General features: G+C 47.9%; 1 protein-coding gene and 1 long non-coding RNA gene across 14 annotated transcripts in view; one reads left to right on the forward strand and one right to left on the reverse strand.

Moving 5' to 3' along the window:
* The window catches only part of NFIB (nuclear factor I B), a 307,373-nt gene that overhangs the window by 218,605 nt on the left and 67,775 nt on the right, over positions 1–20,993 (reverse strand). For 2 of the 13 annotated variants that reach the window (XR_014003291.1, XM_081176525.1), the window contains exon 1: positions 8,751–9,283. The exons of 3 other annotated variants lie outside the window; for them this stretch is intronic. Coding sequence is in view for 9 of the 10 variants with exons in the window: in XM_081176525.1 (XP_081032651.1) it covers positions 8,751–8,888 (138 nt within the window). In the remaining variant the exon portion in view is untranslated. Of the gene's footprint in view, positions 1–369; positions 583–8,750; positions 9,429–20,993 lie in introns of those variants that run through there. 8 more of the 13 variants (XM_081176527.1, XM_081176519.1, XM_081176520.1 and 5 more) reach the window with 6 other exon arrangements.
* Positions 10,875–17,091, forward strand: LOC308577080. Its single transcript, XR_014003418.1, has 2 exons — positions 10,875–12,485; positions 13,637–17,091. It is a non-coding gene; the product is annotated as an uncharacterized lncRNA (long non-coding RNA).

The following is a 20,993-nucleotide window of genomic DNA, read 5'->3' on the forward strand; positions in this document are numbered from 1 at the left end:
GGAGAAAGTTGGAAGCAGGAAATGTTACCAAGTTCAGCACTTTTGGACACAAAACTCCCACCGACAGTTTCAAAGTGTGACCCACACACAAAAGCTGCCAAGACTTGGGGTGGGGGGGAGGAGATAAGGGGGAGCAGCAAAACACAACACACAACACAACTACTTTTAGAGCTCATCCTAGAAAGCCAGAAATGATCTACGTTGACAAAAGGGGGCGAATATACGGCCCACCACTTTGCAAACCAAAAAGACACAATCATCTCAAAGGGGAGGGGAGGGGGGAGGGGAAAGGAGAACAGCCAACAAGCAACTTCGGAAGGAAAAAGGAAAAAAGAAAAGAAACACAGTATCGTTTCCAATGCCACATACCATTGTACTGTATTGGCATTAAACGTATGGGATCCTGAATTCTGTAACACAAAACGGGACCGTTGGCTTCACATTTCTCAGTGGACAAATGGGCTGCGTTTCTCAAGGGGTGCTTTTTTTTAAAGGTTTGTTTGTTTTGTTTGGATTTTCCCAGAGTAAAACCGCCTGTCTTTTTTTTTTTTAACGTATGGATAGGTAAATCGACAAGAGATTTTTTTAAAAAAATTAAAAAATCGAAGAAAGAGAAGTATTTGCTCTTGTATTTTGTTTTTTAAGGCAATCGGAGAGAGGGAAGAAGAAAAATCTTGATTAGATGAGATTTTTTTGCGGGGGGTAGGTAGGGAGAAGAAGCAGCCAAGGCAAAAAAAAGAGAGAGAGATGAAAAAAAAGTCTACAGGCAGTGAGCGGCCCCCTCCTCCTCCTCCTCCTCCTTTCCCTCTTTTTCAATCTTCCTTCCTCTTTTGAGTTTCAAGGCTGGAGAGAGTAGGCTGTGGTTGCTGAGTTGAACGTGGTCCAGAAGAGGCTGAGACCTTTTTTTTCCAGCGGGGCTGGTCTCTATGTGTGTGTGCATGTGTGTGTGTGTGTGTTTGTGTGTGCGCCTGTGCGTGTGTTGCTGCCTCTTTCTCCCCTTCTCTCTCTCTCTCCCCCCCCCCCTCCTTGCGCGTCTGGCTCTGCAGAAGGGAGTTGCGTACTTGGCCTCCTTCCACCGCGCTCCTATTGGCCAGCGCCGCGGCGGCTTCCCCTGAAGCACCGCCCACTCAAGCTGCCTTTCGCCTCCTCCTCCTCCTCCTCCCGCCTTCCTTTCCTCCCCTCCTCCCTCCTTCGGAACCCGTGGGAAGCAGCGGCTCTTCGCTTCCGCCTGGCGGCTGCATGAAACCGACCGCGGGAGGGAAGGGAGAAGAAAAGGGAGGGCATGGGAGAGCTTTTTTTGCATATTCATATCCCAGCAGCCAATCAGCGCCGGGAGAGCCGGAGCCGGGGACCCGCAATAAAGTATGCCGTTCCAGACAGGTCAGAGACCCTGAAATCACCGCATGTCAAAGAAGTCTGCAGACTCTTAAACAAAAGTGTGTGTGTGTGCGCGTGTGCACGCGCGCAAACGGGCGCGCGCTTGCTGGAGAGAAAAAAGAACCGAGGCATTTTCCCATCTCCTAAAAGTTTAATTACGTTAAATCCCAATATTGCTTTGCGGGGGTGCAGAATACAGTATTTGTTTAAAAACCCAATTGCTTGATAACAGCAGAACAACGCCTGCTGTAAACAGAAAATGAGAATGGCAAGAAAAAAAATAAAAAACCCATCTTTGAATAAATAGGGGGTTTGGGGGTGTTTTTTGTAGTAGTACTTTTAAACAATAACACGCAGTTATCTCTCCCCCTTCTTTAATTGTTTAAATAAAACTTAACACAGTCTCTGAAAATAATAATAATAATAATAATAATAATAATAATAATAATAATAATAATAATAAACATAGCATTGAGTTTGCAGCATCATTTCCCATAATCTTAAAAACATGAATGGCCAGTGGAGAGCTGACACTAATTTAGCATTCGTGAAACTAGTACCTGTCCGCATGAGTCTGGGTCACCCACCTCCTAGCTAAGTTAATGGAAATATCAGATGTGCAAGGAATACAGAATTAGCCTCATTGTAGAAATACACCCAGCCAGAGCTTTTGCAAACTGCCAATTCATTTACGTAGTTAAATTTGGAAACAAGAGGCAAACCTCTAAAGGCATCAAATTTTTTAAAAAAGCCAACTAACAATTGCATTTTATGTTTCCTCCTTTCTAGCAGTCTGGCATAGTTTAATAGCTTTACTTGACCTATCTTTGGTTTCCAACATATTTCATTTGAGTAGAACTGTATGAATATGTCCTTTCCAGCAAAAAAAATATCAGCCGGGTCAAAGCCAAAGGGAAGAGGGAAAGGAAGGTAGGATTGCCTAAGAAACAAATGTATCAGTTTCAACACACCGGGGGCATATATTGTAATATTATAAAATGAAAGAGAGAAACAATGATTTTTTAAAAAAAATATATAACAATGTATTTTCGCATTCCAAATGTTTCAAGCTATAAATATTGAGCTGTAATATAAAGGGATATTTGAATAATAAATTTCTTCTTGCACCATTTAAAAAGACTTCTTAGGCTGGAGCACGGCCTATGGAACTGCATAGACAACAGAGGAATAAAACGCTCCTTTTAAAGCTATCAACTTATATTATTATAAGCAATAATATAAAATTTCCAGATGCTCATGCATTAGCTTAGTCACAATGACTTCAGAGGCTTCGCCTTTCAAATTAAACTGGCTGAATATCTTGGGGTGGTTTTTTTTGTTTTACTGTTGAAAATTATTTGTGAAATGGGCAAATACTGTCAGTGTAGCACAAGACCTTACAATCAATTTATCCAACGTTATACTCAGAGGAGACTCACTGAAATAAATGGCCACGACCAACTTTGGTCAATTAACTCCAGCGATTCTAATCTGAGCGTAGCGTAGCTGGATACAACCCTTTGGTTATTAATTTAAACTAAACTTCTAAAAAATTATGAGTGTTCACATGAACAATTAATTAGCAAAACTTGGGGGGGGCAGGGGGCGGAGAGCAGCTTGAAATACTCAGAAAATTGCTGGGGTCTTATTCCTCCCCCCAGCCACCCACATTAAAAATATCTGCCGGGGGGGGGGCAGGGAATTTGCACTGTACAGTGTTTGCATTCCCTTTGTTTAGTGAAAGTGATTGCTCAGGCGGTCTCTGCCATGGACTTTGCAAACTACATAACATCCAGTCAATTATCTGGTTTGCAGGCCTTTTTCCATGCCAGGGGGAACCTGTGGTTTCCTCCCCTGGTTTATAGAAGTTAAAAAGCCACAGACAAAGAATGCTGCACATTATATAGCACACTTTATTAAAATGACTGCAAATACGTTACAGAGATTTGGGGCTTTTATTTTTTTTAAGGCAAAGTCTGAAACCTCATCAGTGATAAGAATCCTGCAAGTCAAAAGGGAGAACATTGATGAGTGTGATATATGGTGACCTTGTATTCATGTAACCTGGCCTAGCAATGCACTAACAGCATGGACTAAAAGGACACAGGCACATTAAAGAGAGAGACTTTTATTCTTCAAGCCCAGAATAAATGCAAGCTTGTAAAAATATATGATTTTACCAAGTCTTAAAAAAAAAAGTTTCATGCCATGACCCTAATTTTGGCATCCAGATTCCTGAATTTCATAGCATTCATGTGCAAGAAGCCTATAAACCCAGGGCCATGCATTTGAGTTGATGGAAAAAACAATGCAGTTGCAGAGTGAAATTAAATATTTAAACAATGTGATCAGAAAAATTCTCCTTCCTATATCATTCAACTTGCCACCCTGAGAAGAATGAGCTTTGATGTGGATAAATGTACATTACTTCCTTGTGCTTTTTTAAAAATTAAACAGATTATAGTGAGGTTATTGATATGTACGCTGCAGACTTCAAAAATATATTTCGTATTATGGGAGTATCTTCAGAACAAATGATCCAGAGAACAAAGCAGCCAGTTTGTAATTTTAAATTTCAGTTAAATCTACTTAACTGTGCTTCCACACAACCTTCCAGAATTTAACATTCAACAACAACAAATATTCACATCAACAAATTTAATTCCCCCACCTCAACCATCACTTCAGTAAGGGGAGCACTCTCCGAAATAGTGAGATTGAGGCTGCAATCCTATACACCTTTTACACCCCATTAATCTAAACTGGGTTTTCTTCTGTGTGTCACAGAATAATATAGTCTGAAGGGACCCTGAATGTCATCTAGTCCAACCCCTTGCAGGAATCTCAGCAAATGGTCCCCCGTCCAATTTGAAGCCATATCAGACCCTGCTTAGCTTTGCAAATATGCTAGCAATTTCTTTCCTGCACTAAATCAGACAATAAACTGGAGTAAACTTGTGTACTCCGCACTGTAAAATGTCTCTTATGGAATCAACGCCAGTGAACACAGGGCTACTACAGAGAGAAGGTAGAAAATAGACAAACGTAGGTAATTAGAAGAAACCTCTTTTGTTCAGGAGGGTTGCTCGAAACTTCATTTTTCACCTGCTGTTAACAATTGGTTAACTTGAAAAATACATAGTATTATTGAGCTGATATCTGTTTGTCAATTTACAATGCAAGCCTTTGCTTGTCTGCTCAGAGATAAGTCCCACTAAGTTCAAGGGGGCTTACTCCCAGGTAAACAGAGCACAGGATAGCAACTTCACTTCATCAAACCATTATTGTCATTTTCAAGCAGGTTCTAATGGTCTGTAGTGCTTCACAGAAACAAACAAACAAACAAATTTTAGACTGTTGTTATTTAATATGATCTTTTTACAGCTTGACTTTTAATTTTCACTTGGAATCTTAAGTGGCGCAACATGAAATTTATACCACTAAAACTCCTTTTGTTTTATAGGACATGTTAGCACATCTGAGGTTGCTTTGGTTTTACATTACATTCAAAGTGTTTGATTTAATGTACAAAGGCCTATATTGTTTAATACATGGTTGTCTTTCCCCCCCTCCCCCACATCTTCCTAGGAACTATGTTCTCAGCTGCAGAGATCCCTTCGAACATTCCCAAGGACTTGTTTTGAATTAATGACATTAAAACCCATATAGGAAATAATTTACATCAAAATAGATAAAGGACATGTTAAAAACTATAGCAAGTTAAGACAGCTGGAATTCAATCTCTACATGTCTATATAGAAACCAGCCTAGAAAAAAAGAAAAATCTTCTAAAGAGTCCGAATATCTCAATTGTGGAGAGCCTGGTCATTTTTTATGGTTGCAATTAAGGATTTAAGAGCTGGCAAATGCCTTTAACATTAAAGGAGGCAGGACAATAGGTTAATATTTTTGTGACTGCCTTTACCTGGAAACATTTTATTATCACGTCAGGTGATCAGCAGAGCACCATTGTGATGAACTTTACAAAAGGGGGAAAAAAAGGGAAAGAGACTGGGAAATCACACAAGCTTAATAATTTTGTCCTCCTACTTTCTTCTATGTAACAGATCCTGATGGCCTCACTGTATGGCCATAGCTGAGAATTTTCACTCCCCTGCTCTCCCATACTGGAGAAATGGAGCAACCCCAAAACTCAGTTATATTTCTGGCACTGGGTAACTGCCCAGTAGGTCATAGTGGTTGAGGCAAACTACCTGGTGATTGTATGTGCTGATTGTCTTGTAGCTGATTCAGAGTAGACTTCTCTTGAATTGGAGGGATAAAAATCTACACAGATAAAAGCAGGCAGACACATGTGAAACCTTTGAGGACAGGGTACCCCGAGGCGCTTTAATACTCCAGGTTCATTTCCCCCCCAGTTTCCTATTAAAACTATCTGCTCCTTTATATGGTCTTCTTTGACGATTTCCTAGAGCGAGACAGTTCTTAATCTGACATAAAGTGTGTCAGCCCCAAAGGCCACATTTCCAGAAAGAACCGAGCAGATAAAGTAAGGTGATGCAATCTTAATTTGCTACACACAGGGAGGCTGGCTAATATGTTAACAACCCTAATTTTGTAATAGACTGTCACATGATAAGCTGTAACATGCATCTGTTCTTGCATCTTGTTATCATCAAGCAGTCAACACAGCAAAAGGCAGCATGGGGAAGAGTTCAGAACCATCAGCCAAAGGTCAGGCTGGGTCAAGCAAAGGAAAGCTGTGTCAGTCTGGGGGTCTGAATTGTGATGAAGGAAAACTAGAAAAGATACTTCTGTTTTTCCAAAGTGAAATTTATGAGGCAGAAGGGCTATATATATATATATATATATATATATATATATATATATGCAGGATTGGGAAACTGTCCTCAAATGTCTTATGTAAACAAGAAGCACACATATATAAATAATTTATTATTATTATTATTGAAAGGTTTTGGAGTTTTTCACAATAAAACAACCCCCCTTCCCATTTATATGAATAATCTTAAAGGAAAAGTATTCAACAAATGTTCAGAAGTTTGCTCTATTTTCATTTTTCTATTGCTTAGTGCAACCATGCCTTTCCCCCCTTTTTGAGTAGGATTTGAAATGTAAATGTGTAATTGTGCTTTTCCTCACATGCTTTGCAAGATGATGTTGTATTATCACAATTTTAATTCTGGAAAACTAAACAAAAAATCCCATTAAAATGATTACAGTGTACTGTTATCCATTAACCCCTATGTGTACATTCTCATTTCTGAGCATCAAATGTGTGCTGAAAATAAAAAAGTGTGTGTTTGTTTTTTTAAAAAAATAGAATATTGTTTTTAAAAGTTTTTGTTTGTTTGTTTAGGATAGCATGGATAAGATGAAACTATTGTAGCAATAACAATGAATGCACAGTATACAATTTCTCATTAAAAAATTTTGCGCTGATTTTGCATTTAAAAACTTTGTCTGCAGTAGGCACCTGCAGGCATTTTGAAATCTGTGTTGAAATCTGTGGTTTAAATTTTTTTGAAAGAAAAACAGGGCAAAAACCTCCTACTTCAACACCTTATGTCATCACAGTGATTACTGATAGTATGTGGGCACTGTTGAAGCAAGTAACTTACTAGAAGCTAGCATCCGTATACAATACCAAACAAAGATTTTAAAAAAATACAGAATTGAATTGCAATATAAGGGCACTGCATTCAATCCTGCACACTGAACAGATAGCCCAACCTGAAATAATGTATCCACAGTCCAACAGGCTATCAAAGTATTGGCACAAGCCCTATTGATGCATTGCTTCCAGCAACAAAATTCTCATTGGTTGGAGTGATCATCAATTCTAGCTAGGCCTCTCCATGAAAAAGGGAATGCCAAAGACCACAAAGGAAAGAACTTGCCACATTTCTTGATCCAGACCACAGCAACACCTTAGGCTTGAATCCAGAGGCCTTCATTTCCTCTACACTTCTGCTCTGCAAAATGCCACTTTGCAAAACATGAGAGCAAAGTGCAGATTCTAGGACAGTCAGTCATCTCCCTCTGTTGTTTATTTTTGAAAACCTGACATCTCCAGCTATTGGATAGGAACTCTCTCCCCCCCCCCCCCGGGCCTGCACTCCAAAAGGCGGCAGTAGCTGGAACTCTCACAGAAGGCGAAAGACTTTGGGAATCACTGCAGATCAATCTCATTGGTCCCTGGGAGTATCTCCCTTTTCCTGCCTGACACCTGCTGCCCAAAGCCTGCCAAACATGCCAATGTCTGAGGAGCAGATGCAGATGTGGCGGGAGATGTTACAACAAAAGGGCTTGTTCCTACAGACGTGTGGAAGGAATGGGCTGCTGCTGGCACACAAGGCTCGGTTTCCATGCACACGCCTCGGCTGTTGGGGATGCCCTGTTTGCTTGGCTGTCTCTCCCCACCTTCCATCGCCTCCTTCCTCCCCCTCCCCCCCAGAGAGAGAGAGAGAGAAAGAGAGAAAGAGAGAAAGAGAGAAAGAGATCTGCCCCACTGCACTGCATGCAAATTTGAGATGCACTGCTGCAGCCAAGTTGAACTTTGCCACGAACTGGCAACTTCTGCACAACTTCTGCACGCCTGCAGTGACTTTAAAATGCTGCCATGGCTACCAAGGGGCACAAGCTGCTGGCAGATCAATCCCCTAATGGGAAAGGCTGTGTAGAAGCAAGCTGCTAAACTCCCCATGTACTGTATATGAAGAGGACAGGCTGAAGGGTGCTGCAAGCACTATTGTTATGGGAGCAAAGAAGACCTGCTTTTCCACTTCAGATGTTATTTCTTAAGGTATATTTGTTCTCTCTTGTTCCTTGTACTTTGAAAATGCTGCCCCCAAAGGGAGAGACTAACAACAGACAAGCTTGCACTTCTTGCCATTCTCACATGCGTTAAATCTCCTCCTAAGCTCAGGTATGATCTCTGGGCCACTGCAAAGTATAATTTCTCCCTTCCATTTTATGGAACCCTAAACTGCAGCCCAATAATTTCTTAAGAGCATTTCCCAAAAGTGTGTGTGTGTGTGTGTGTGTGTGTGTAGTCACCACCCCCTTATCACAGACTAACAAAATACTGTACTGGCAAGAGCTCCGTTTGCTACTTCTTTGTTATTTGATCCACCTCCTGGAACTCCCATTTCTCTTGCCGGAAACCTGTCGTCGATAAACGGTGGCAGCCTATGAGAGTGTATGGCGAGGGAGGGAAGAGGGAATGCCGTCGGGGAAAGGTTTAAAGCGACTATGGGCTGTGAGGGGAACGCGAGGTGATGCGATGGTCTGGTGTCTTCTGCCCACACCGAACAGTTTCCTGAAGTCCTCCGGCCTAAGCAAGACCAGGCGCCATCATGTGCACAAAAACAAAAAAAGGCGGCACTCACCTGTCCCCTGTGTGACACCACCAGGGAGCCCGATCCCGCCCCAAGGAAGAGAGGAGCAGCCCCAAAGGAAACGAGGCTCGGGGCTGGAGACCCTCCTGCCTGTGGGTAGACCTGAACCCTATAGGGAGAAGATTCCATAGGGAAGGAGGCTTTAGGGGGCAGGACGCCCAGTTCAGTCAGAAAGAGGCTCAGCAGGAGCTAGGGGGAGATTGGTGGGGCTCCTCCGAACCCCCCACGAACGCAACTTGAGCCTCAAGAAACTCTTCCAGCGGGGGAAGCCCTTCTTCCTCCCTCCCCATAGGGCCGCGAAGAGGGCAAACTGCAACAGCCTTTTCCGCCTCTTCTTCTTCTTCTTCCTGCTCCTCTTCTGGGCGCCCTAGACCTCTCCGTCCCATCGTCCTGTTCTCCTTCGCTTTGCCCCGCTTGGCACCGGCATGGCTCTTTCCCCAGCGCCAGGCTAGCGAGGGATCTGCCTCACTTCGGACAGGCAGCAGGCTGCCTAGTGCGGGGATCTGCTGAGGTTGGCTGCAAAATGCAGCAGTTTGGGGATCAGCGCGACGAAACTCCTCCCTTCAGGAGCCTCAATGTGGTGTATGTGTGTAGAGGGGGGTCATTTTAACACTCCCCCCTCCTCTCCTCTCCCTGAAACTCCAAGACCACGGATCAGGAATCCTTTGCCATGCCACACGGCGACCCTCCGTCTCTTCCAGCAAATGCCTTTCCCAGGGCCTTGCAGGAAAGGAAAAGCCGGATCCAGCCCCCTGAAACCTTGGCTTCAGGCAAAAAGGAGCCGGCAGCAAAGACTCTGAGGCCGCTGCAAAGCCCGAGCAGAGCCGCCTTTTCATTTCCTCTTTGCTCTTTAAGTGCCATTTTATCCCACCAAGTTCAAGTTCCGTTAAAGGTCACACCGAACCGTGTGAGAGTGGAGAAATTTGGGGCTGCTGCGGAGTCACTCTGCAGCAGCCCCAAAGCCAAATTCAGCCCCATTCATTTGCCTGAGATTTCCTTTCGACTCACAGGCTGCTGCGGTCCCTGCGCGCTCTGGCGCGGGAGCAAGCCCCACTGGACTCCGCGGGACTTTCTCCCCCTAAGTAAACGTGCATCGGATCGGGCTCTGCAATGTTTTGGGGTGGGGAGCCACGGGGCCAGCCTACGCCTCCGGGAAGCCCTTGGGGTCCTGCCTCCTTGCCACTGAAGGGAGGGCTGCCCGAGCGCACACCCACGTCGCACCCCAGTTCTGAATGCCGACGCAGGTGCCCAACGCGTAACAGACGAGATGCAAACGCAGTTGCGGCGGGGTAGGGAAGGGCCAGAGGCGGGAAAGGAGGACCTGAAGTTCCCCTTGCTGGTCCCTTCGCCCCCGCAACCTATAAAACACTTGAGGGGGCCTACCTGCTCCCCCCAAAAAGTTGGAGGCTATTGCAATTAAAATTGTGCCCGTGTGCCGCATCTTGTGATCGATTATGTGCGACGGGGCTTACCTGGGCCCCCCAATATGTTACTCAAGTTGGCTCCCCTGCTAGTTTGGGGAGCGGGCTAGGCTCTTGGGGGGGCCGCCTCTGCGAGCAGCTGAGAGCGAGCCCCGGATGGCTGTTTGGATGCCACGGTCCACAGTCTGCGCGAAGCTGAAATGCAGCAGCCGCTCCTCCGAGGAGCCCCTCGAAGGCGAGAGCCGGCGCTGCCTCCGGGCCTCTTCGGCCTGCGCTGCTGTTGCTGCCGCCGCCCATCTTTTGCTAGGAGGAGCCGCTCTCCTGGCCCTGCTTCGGCTTCTCCACTCGCCAAGCGCACCCCAGCCGTGGCCATCCATGGAGGGGTTCCCTGGCCGGCTGGCCAGCGGGTCCCTGGTGCAGAGCAGGCGAGCGAGGGCGGTGGGTGGCGGTGCCTCCGCAGGGAAAGAGGACCCTCGAGAGGCGTCCTCCTCTTGCTCCTCCTGGGCTGTTGGTTGCTGCCTTGCGAGGCTTCAGCTCCTGCAGCCTTCGCTCCTGAAGATGGAAATGGAGAAGGGGGGGGAAGGCAGGGCAGGGGGAGACAGGTCGCCCCCCTGCAGGCACACAAGGTGCTTGCCGTGGCCACGAGGAAGCGACTGTGCAGGGCCAAAAGGGAACCCCAGACATTTTCTCAGGAAAATGAAGCGTAAAAGAGCCCAAGCTCCGCCGGCGGCTCCGTGCGAACCAGCTAGACATCAACTTAGACAGGCACGTTCCCCAACAGCCCGAGCGAGACGCGGGGAAGTGGGGCGCGCAGGGAGGGGGGCGAAGCTGCCTAAGCAACGGCCCACAACTCGTACGGACCCTAGAGCGGCTGGAGGGGCCGCAGGAGGGGCGCCGGAGCCGGAGATGCGCTTCCCCCGCACGTGGGAATGGGTGCCGAGCGAGACTCAGGCTGGCGAAAAGGGCGAGGGCTGGGGAAACTTCGCAGGGGCGCCTCGGCCGAAGCAAGCCGAGCAGAGCGTCTTCTTGGGCTCATCCTTCTTTGCCCGCCGACGCAGGCTGATCCCCGCTACTCAGACCGTCGAAGTACTCTAAAGCAAGGTTTAAGATGGCCCTCCAAGCAGGTGGAATTAATAATAATAATAATAATAATAATAATAATAGAAGAGGCGCAATTTAAAACATGTTAATGGTCTGTAAAGGAAACGGGGGGAGGCGTTAGTTTGGCCTTGGACGTAACAAACGGCGAGGAAGTGAACGAAGACAACTCCCCGTGCGTCTGCGCTTAAGCAGAGTGGAGAGGCCGCTTGGGTCGCCCTTGGCTCCTCTTTCTCCTGCGAGACTTGGCAAAGGCAGGCCGGAGGAGTCCTGTAGGTAACCGAGGCGGTGAAGGGGCGCCCCTTTGTCGCCCTGCGAAAACAGGATAGGCGGGGAGGGGGTGCTCCCCGCTAGCTGCAAACAGGGTGTGTTTCTTTCAGCTTGTCTCCCGCGAGGCTTCCCTGTCGTGTCGCCCCCAACCCCCAGCTCTCTAGCACTCCGATCCCAACCGTGTTTACACGGGAGCAAGTCCCGTTTCATTCCCAAGGAAATGCCTCCCCCAGGGAAGCTCGAGGAGACGCGCTGCCTGGGGAAACAACTTGAAGCAGAAAGACGCCAAGGAGCCCCAACACGTTTATTTGGGAGTAAATTCCAGGGGCGGGGGTCAAGGGCGGGGGGCTTCCTTCCAGGCGGGCAGAGAGAGCTGCCTTAGCAGCGGGATGTTCCTCCTCAACCCCGCCCCGCAACTTCGGATCTTCTTGACTACAGCAAAGTCACTCGCTGAGCCGAGTTGGACTATTTCTGCTCGTAGTTGTACTTCCAGGTAGCAGCGGGAGGGGAGGAGGGGAGTTTGGCGAGGGATACCCGAGGCTCTTTCCCACGCTTAGCCTGGCGTTGTTCTCTTCGGCCCCTTAACTCGGGGACGAGTCCCAGAGAAAGGACAGACAGACAGACACCCGCCCCCCCTCCATGGGACGGGGAGGGCTGCGACTGGGGCACAGCCTCCTCCGACCTGCTTCTTGCTTCGGGATCCGCGCTCGTGCCCCGACCCTCTTCCACGTCTTGACGGGAGACGGAGAGGCCACGAACCAGGCTCTGGGCGCGGGTCGCCCGTCGAGGCGTGCTCGCTCGACGGGGTTGAGGGAGAGGGAGGGCGGCGCCTATTTTTAGCCGGGACAAAATGTTTCCCCAGCAACTTCTCCGCTGCTGCTGCTGCCGCCGCCGCTCCCGCCTGCCCGCCCCGGCTCCGGATATTTAAGGACTGCAGGTTTGGCCTGTCGTCGAGGCAATAGTCCGATAGCCTGACAACTAATTTATTTTGGGGGGGGGGGGAGAGAATAAAAGGGAATCTGCGTGGGAAGGGAGGGGTGGCTGTCACAAGAAGGGAACTTTGATTGGCGTTGTCCCTTGTCAATAATAATAATAATAATAATAATAATAATAATAATAATAATAATAATAATAAACTCGTCTCTCTCGCGCGTCAGCTGCCGTCTGTTTTAAAGAGGGGCTGGGGTTGGGTTTTGCACAGGGCTCCATCTCTGTGACGAGATCTCAGCGGATCATTGTATTATTCCCGCCTGAAAACGGCACCCGTCTCGGTGATCGCCTACTCTACAACCTCCCCGTGGGGCTTCCCCTACCCTCCCCCTCAAACTAGGCAGTCACCGTCAATTAAATATTTCCGGTAAACTGGGTGCCCCCTCCCTTTTAAGCAATAATACATCTCCCCATGTTTTTTTTCACCACATCCCACGTTGGAGTAAACATTTCTCGTCCCCCACTCCGGGAATTCGATTATTATATACATATATTATTGTCATATGCAGATATGTACTGGACACATTTTGAGACAGAGATTTGTGTGTTCCCGGAAACAAACTATTCCGCAAGGATACTAGTGGAGAGCCCTAAATATCTCGCCCAAGTGGAAAAAAGGACATTAAGAGGTCCGGATCCGCAGCCCACTTAAGCCAGAATCATACTAGCGACGCTTTTACACGACGTGCTCGATAACTTCGAAGTAAGCGCTGTAAGTTTCAGTGGAGTTTGCGCTCATGAGCATTTTTAGAGGGGGCTGGGAATGACTTCCAATTAAGTCTATCCGTACTGAGGGTCGCAGCCCAAGACCCCGTGCTTGGAAAAAAAGGACCGTTGTTTTCAGGGTAATTTGTTGAAATCCCAGTGATAAATCCCACGGAAGGGAATGAAAGGGTTTTTTTTAGGTGTGTTACCAAAATTTCTGCCTTACAACCTGCTTCTCAATAAGTTCACCCGGGGGAAGGTCTCAATGAATCGAACGGGGCACATTTCACAGATTTGCTTAGTGAGTTTACACAGCCTTATTCCACGTGATGCGCGGTATCCCACGCGCCTGGATGGAGTTCAGCACAACTTTCAATTGACTCTCGCTTTTAGGTGGCGGGCGATCAACTTCGGGGTCAAAAGGCCACGCCGGCGGGGTGGCAGGATCCTTCGGACCCCTCCCATCCGGTCACCCACACCGGCGAAGCGTCGTCGGTGGGAAGCGAGGCCCCCGGGTCCATTGCTTGAGAGGCAGTGTGAGGTTTCGCCGCGGCCGGGTTAGCATCGGCCGCCGCTTGGCTCCTGCGATTGCCGCAGCCTCCTCGTCCTGTCGCTTTGCGCAGGGAAAAGAAGCAAGCAAGATCGCCGAAAGGGAAGCGCCACTTCTTCGACGCCACTTTCCCCCTCGAGAAAAACCGCGCCCGAGGTTGCAACTCCGCGCACACGGACTCGGGAGCAAGGCCCCCCCTACTCCCCCAACAACTCAGCGCGGAGGATCTAGCTGGAAGAACCCAAAATGTTTATGCGGGAGTAAGCCGCAAGGGCGCCAGGAGGCACTGACTCCCCAGGCAGCTGGCACAGGGGCAAAGCCGTCGAGTCCCGTCTCTTTCTTGCAGCAAGGCCACCCAACCGCGCCGCTCTGCCTTTGGGGCTTGGGTGCTAATCACAGCTGCGGGCTGCGAAGCCTTGAGGGAGCCCCCTGACTTCAGAGAAAGCAGGCGTCCACAGAGGCTTCTGTAGCCTTGCCGCTTATCTGCTCCTAAAGGAATGGAGACGGGTCTGTGCCGTTTGCTCTGCTTCTGTTATACTCTTCACATGGTCAGAGACGCGCTACGGGCCTCGCCAGAAATGCCAGTGTGGTGTAGTGGTTAAGAGAGGTAATCTCGTAATCTGGTGAACGGGGTTCGAGTCATCGATCCTCCACATGCAGCTGCTGGGTGACCTTGGGCCAGTCACACTTATTTGAAGTCTCTCAGCCTCACTCACCTCACAGAGTGTTTGTTGTGCGGGAGGAAGGGAAAGGAGAATGTTAGCCGCTTTGAGACTCCTTCGGGTAGTGATAAAGCGGGATATCAAATCCAAACTCTTCTCTTCTTCTTCTCTGCAAGAACAGGAGACAAGGGCAAGGAAAACACTGCTGGATCAGGCCCGTTAATCCCACTTAGCGAGGCAGATGGCCGCCTCGCCCTCCGTGGAAACCGCACGTCGGCGAGAAGCATTCGGGAGCCTTTAGGATGGCTCGATTTCTGTCCGGCTGCGTCCCGTCCAGCAGCGCGCAAACGCCTCCGGCGGGGGCCTGCTCGGCCGCGGCGTTTCCCAAGGCTACAGCCCGGGCCGGACGGCCTCCGAGGCAAGCAGGAGAGAGGCGCTTAAGCCGCGGGGATCCCGCAGACTTAGTGGGCTTTAGCAGGGGGATAAACTGAGAATCTTTTGCCCAAAGCAACTTTGTCCTCCGGGGGCTCAACAGAAGCCTCCCGTCTGCGCCCAGGGAATAGGATCCCCACGCTGCAGCCATGGCGAGGTCCCGCATCTCGCCCCCAGAGCCTTGTAGTTTTGGGTCACAAACTGGAGCCGCTGCTTGTCTGCTCCCTTGGCATCCTGTCCGCAACGTCATCCCGGGAGTCTCCCGTGGCCCACCGGGCAGCAGTCTTCCTCTTAGGCTCGCCTGCCAGGAGAAAGGGCGTCGTCCCCCCTCCAGGCCGCCGGTATTTATTCGCCAGAAACAGAGAGGGCGAGCGGGGCCTTCGCTGGGCGAAGGCTTCCCCAGCAGCATGGCATTCGTGGCGAGCGTGCCTTTGGAGGGTGCCCTTTACCAACCGTCCTGGGGCAGCAGCAGGCAGCACCGTCGGGGGGCACACATACTGCACGTCAAACCCCTGGCGCATAGAAGTCAGCTCCTAGGGGCTGAGATGTCTTCTGCCCCACCAATAAAATATTGATGGGCATTGCCATTTAAACGGTGTGCGTGCACGACCTTATATGATCGATTATGCGGAACAGGGCTTACCTGGGCACCCCCCAATATTTTATTCAAGTTGGCACCCCTGCCCTGCAGCGACCCTATTTTAGTTCACGAGAGAAAGATTTCACAAAGTTTAGCTAGTGAAGTAACCTCTCAGCCTCGGAGGAGAAAGAGGATGCGTGTTTTTTTAATATATATTATTATTATTATTATTATTATTATTATTATTATTATTATTATTATTATTATTATTATTACAGTGATACCTCGGGTTACAGACGCTTCAGGTTACAGACTCTGCTAACCCAGAAATAGTACCTCAGATTAAGAACAGTTTCAGGTTAAGAACGGACCTCCAGAACTAATTAAGTTCTTAACCCGAGGTACCACTGTATTCCAAATCACAGTTCCGTAGGAGGTAAATATGTTTAGGCACGTTGACATTCTCCCTTTGTATGCGAGACGCTGGGTAGGTTAGAACGTGGTGCTGATAACGCATAGGACTAGGTTGCTGGTTCCACATCCCTGCGTTTTAAGGGGTTGGACTAGATGATCCTTGGGGGTACCTTCCCAACCCACGGCTTCGGAGCTTCAGGTGCCCGGCTTGGACATGGGCACGTTCGCATCCGAATACCCCTGGGCGTGCACGAAGTTGGTATAGTATACTGGAGCTAACCAACATACAACAGTTTGTGTGCTGAAGGCAGGCGAACCGGGGAAGGAAATAGCCCTGCGGCTCCCCTCCCCGCTGTATCCAAAAGGGGGCTGCTCTCGAAAGTGAAAACCATCCCGCTTCTCCTTCAAGAAAGGGGTGGCATTTAAACCTCTTGGGACGTCGCTCTCTCCCCAGCACAGAGTCGTCCTGCAAATGATTGCGCCCAAGCGATCGACATCCGCGAGCGAAGTTTTTTGACTGCGTCGCCTTTTCTTCCAGAGAGCGTCTGACTTTCCAAGGGATATCCTGGAAAGAGTACGGAAAAACAAAACAAAACTGGGCAGCCCTCACCCCGTCTTCTCCCTGCTGCACTCTTGCCATATTTCACACCATATTCTTGATGGAAAGCTTCCTCACGCCCCCCCCCCCGCCGCTTTACCAGTTTAGCACGGCCAGTTTGGGAGTCGCTCAGAGTCGAGGGAAGAGGCAAAAGTTGTCCTGGAAGAGAGAAGGATGCCTGCAGCAGAGAAGCCGCAGCGCAGGCGCCCTTTTCTCTCTGTGCCCGGCGTCGAGGGACCGCCGGGGCTTTTGCTAAACTCCGGAAGGTGGCACAGGCAGCAAGCGGGAAGAAGGTGCCTCTGCAAGGAGGCGGCCGCGGGGACCCCGTCTGGGAACCCCCGAAGGTCAAGGTTTGGGCCAGCTACCGCGCACCGGTTCTCTTGCAGGCCTAGGGAAAGGGACCCCCGCCCCCTGGTGTCGGAGAATTGCAAGTGCTCGCGGCGGCCGCGCGACAGGGAAGCGGCGCGTTTCCCTCCCGAGGAATTCAAACAAACAAATCACCGACGTTTCACACGCAGTCCAGAAGCTCGGGGACGGCCTGAAACCTACTGGCAAGCTAGGCAAGAAAATGTGAAGGCAGGCTAGCCGTTTTCATTAAACAAACAAACAAACCACCTTGTAGATTGCAACGGGGGAATGGGAAGGAAATTGCTGTTTTAAGGTGCCAGATCTGCACCCCGGAAATGCACGTCTCTCTACCTGCGCAGATTTTCTCTCTATCCTGCTGCCTCCCCCACCCAGAAGACCACACCCTCTTTTCTCAGCCTCTGTGAAAGCAAACGAAGCACAAAGCTCCAAACTTTCCTAAAGCCCCTTCTCCCCCACAGGTATGCAAAGGAAACCGGCCAAAGGGAGGAAAACATGCAAACGTTTTATATAAATTTACTCCAACTGCGCAGTTAATTTCAACTGAAGAACGTGGATACTGTGGTAACAGCATTTATGGTTTTTTTATATAGAAAAACAGCAAGCAAACCCCCTTGAGCAAGCAGAAACCAACAACTGAATTATTTTGGGGTTATATTATTTATTTCCCACCTTTTGCCTCAAAGAGCAGAAGGTGGCAAATGTGGCCTTTCCCCCTCCCTCTCCCCCATTTTATCCTCACAACAACCCCCTCCTCTGCCTCCTGAAAGTATAGGAGCCTGCTTTAATATATTCCAGAATGATCATAAGATTGTAATGTCGCCCATCACACCAAGGCTGGCATCCTATGCATAGTTACATAGAAGTAAGGCCCACTGTAAACAATGGGATTTTCTTCTGAGTAAATGTGTAAGGGATTTTACTGCAAAGCTTCTATTTCCCTGTTTGTTGAAATTCTGGATTTAATAGAAAGGCAAATAAGGGGCTTATTGAGTTGTGTTTGAAGGGAGTCACTTTACCTTGAAAAAATAAAAGCAGGACTCCGAATCGTAGTATCCCAGTCTTAAAAGCATTTCTTTTGAATTAGGTCCCATTGACTTTAATGAAACATATATCCTCATTTGTGTGTTTTGGATTTCTGCCTTAGCTTATTACTAATGGCACTGTTATTGTTGTAAATTATCACCAACACATACAAGGTTCATAAACTGTGAGTCATGCTATTGTGTTTGGCAAAGTGGAGAGATGACTCTGTTCCTACTATTGGCATGGCCTGGAAAATCATGGGCGACAGTAGCCACTAGAGGGCAGCTGGCTTTTCAATTATCTGGAGAATAATAATAATAATAATAATAATAATAATAATAATAATAATAATAATAATAATAATAATATACTGCCCATCATCCGAAGATCAGAGGGCAGTTCACAACATAAAAATACAAAATGAGGACACCAAATACATATCAAAACTAAACAAAAAGAAACCATTACCCCCCCTCCCACAAACACATTTAAAAGGCCATAGAATCTTAATCTACCCAAAGCCTAGAGTGACATTTTTGCCTGGTGCCTAAATATATGTAATGAAGGCTCCAGGTGAGCCTCGCTGGGGAGAGTGTTCCACAAATGGGGGGCCACCACAGAAAAGGCTCGTTTTTGACTTGTCGCCCTCCAAACGACTCATGGGGGAAGCACACAAAGAAGAGCCTCAGATGATGACCACACAGCCTCAGTCTCTTCTCAGTTGGTCCCACCTGCTTGCTGTCTTACATACAGCCAACCTGGGGGTGGCACTGCCTGTCGGTGTCCTTCTCCTGAGTTGCAACATTGCTCTTGCAAAGCTCAGCGTAGAGCAGGATGAGTATAAAACTAGAATTTGTTGGCTCCACCTGTAGTTGGAAGACAGAAGTGCCTGGCGTGCTCTGGTCCATGGGGTCATGAAGAGTTGGACACGACTAAACGACTAAACAACAAAACCTGTAGTTGGCTCTGACGCCCCTCTACTGTTGACTTCCCTGCCTTCTGCCCTACCAGTCGCAATGGGCAACAGCCACCACTGTTACCCACTTTGAGCAATCCCTAATCTGGTGTCCTGCAGATGCTTTGAACTACAACTCCCATCATCCCTGACCATTGGCCATGCTGGCTGTGGCTGACGAGAGCTATAATCTAAAACACATGGAAAAAAGCACTGTGTTTGAAGAATGCTCATCAAATCCACCAACAGAGTCTGCAATAGCAATAATTTAAATCTGACTGATAACTGACTTGAAAATTTTGAGGGGGACTAATATTTCCTGCCTCTGGTATCACACACGTGTAATATCTGCTCAGCCAATCCTTTTGCAGAGAAACAAATTATTGCAAAGTCACCCCAAACCTCCAGCACTCTCTCCTCCAAATGTCATTGACCCCTTGAACTTCCCATTGTTTGGCGAAGGGAGAATGTGAAACAATACCCTGCCTTGGGAAGTATCATGGTCTTCCTGCTCTCAAATGATTTTTTTAAAATATAAATTTGCATCTACATTTATAATTGTGCTGCTCTTTTATGCAGTCTTTGGACCAGAAATATTTTCCCCTTCAGAAACACAAACATCTGTAATTGTCAGGTTCATTTTTTTAAAAAAGCACTCCATTAGTATTGCAATATTTCATTACACAAACACACATTTTATCTATCCAGAGGGGTTCAAGTAAAGGTTAGTTGTGTGTGCTAATTCCTAATGGGTCCAATTCTGGCAACAAGTAACCATTTTCTAGGATCTCAGCATGGCCAAGAGCACTGGAGTTTGTTTGAACTGTCTCTTCAGACTGAATTATCACAAAAATATAAGCCAGTTCTCACAATAATTTTCTAAGAATCACATCATGGTAGTGAGTTTCTCGTTATCCAACAATCCACCATAAGGTGAAAATTTACGCCTGCACCTTGGGAATCCCTGAAGTTGGAGGAATACCGTTATATCACACACAGCTTGCAAGAAAACACACAGGAAAGGGCAGGTGGGCACCTGAATGTAATACCCAACCAGTTCCATAGCTTAACAAGGAGAAAGTTCCATTGGGAACAATGCCTCTAGAGAAATAGCTCCTGTAGGAGAGAAAGGATTTTGGTCTCCGTCATTAAACATCATTGGGAAACACTTGCCTGTGAGTGCTCCATTTGGAGAACTGCCTTTAGCAAAGGTGTCATGGGATTTGAAGACACTCGAACTCAGGACACAAGGCATGCTTGGCAAACCCTCACTGTGATCAACTCCTGCCCGGAAACCAATGTCCCCAATGTGGAAGGACGTGTGGGTTAGGGTTAGGGAATTAGCCTCCACAGTCACTTACAAACTCATTGTTAAAACTGTGTTTATGGAAGACAATCTTACTCGGCTACGAGTGATCACAGAAGAAGAAGAAGAAGAAGAAGAAGAAGAAGAAGAAGAAGAGGAAGAAGAAGAAGAAGAAAATGATAATAATCTTCTGATAATGGTTATTTTGTATCATGATGTCTGAAATAAGGATGGAGCTAGGTAGAGGCATTGGCTGGCATCACAGTTTTCTGCGCATCATGATTTTTGCATAGTGCACACATACAAATCACAATATTGCCAGGTCAAAAATGCTGAAACCAATATCACAATATGGACCAGTTTTGGATGGCATATCCATATATTGCCGGGCCCTAAATGCAATACATCTAAGACAGAGGTTTCCAACTTTTGGAGTCCACCCCCCCCGGACTAATTACATTCTTTCTGTGACACCCTTGTGGGGCTCAGGAGCCCAGTTATATCCCCCCTTGCTTGCAGAGCTGGCAGCCTCTCACACTTTCTCAAACACCCTCCCTTGTGTGGTGTTCCCTCAGCTTCCTATCGTCTCCCCTCTCCTTAGGAGTGCTCTGGGCAGCCACAGCTGTTGCCCCTGGTCTCTGAACTGCCTGCCCCTGCCCCAAAGAAAAGCTATATAGCCTGTGCATCAGTAGCCAAGGAGAAAAGAGGCATCACCATCACTAGTAGTGTCACAGGTGGTAGGAGAAGCGTTAGAACCAAAGGGGAGTCAGTACCAGCGAGGTGACCGGCAACAAAGCAGGTGAGAAGCAGGCATTGTTGATATTGCATGCCAGAACTAGGGGCAGAACTGAAGTTCAAGTG

The sequence above is a fragment of the Podarcis bocagei genome (assembly GCF_964188305.1).
Source record: "Podarcis bocagei genome assembly, chromosome: 17".
In the NCBI taxonomy this organism is placed as follows: Eukaryota; Metazoa; Chordata; class Lepidosauria; order Squamata; family Lacertidae; genus Podarcis; species Podarcis bocagei.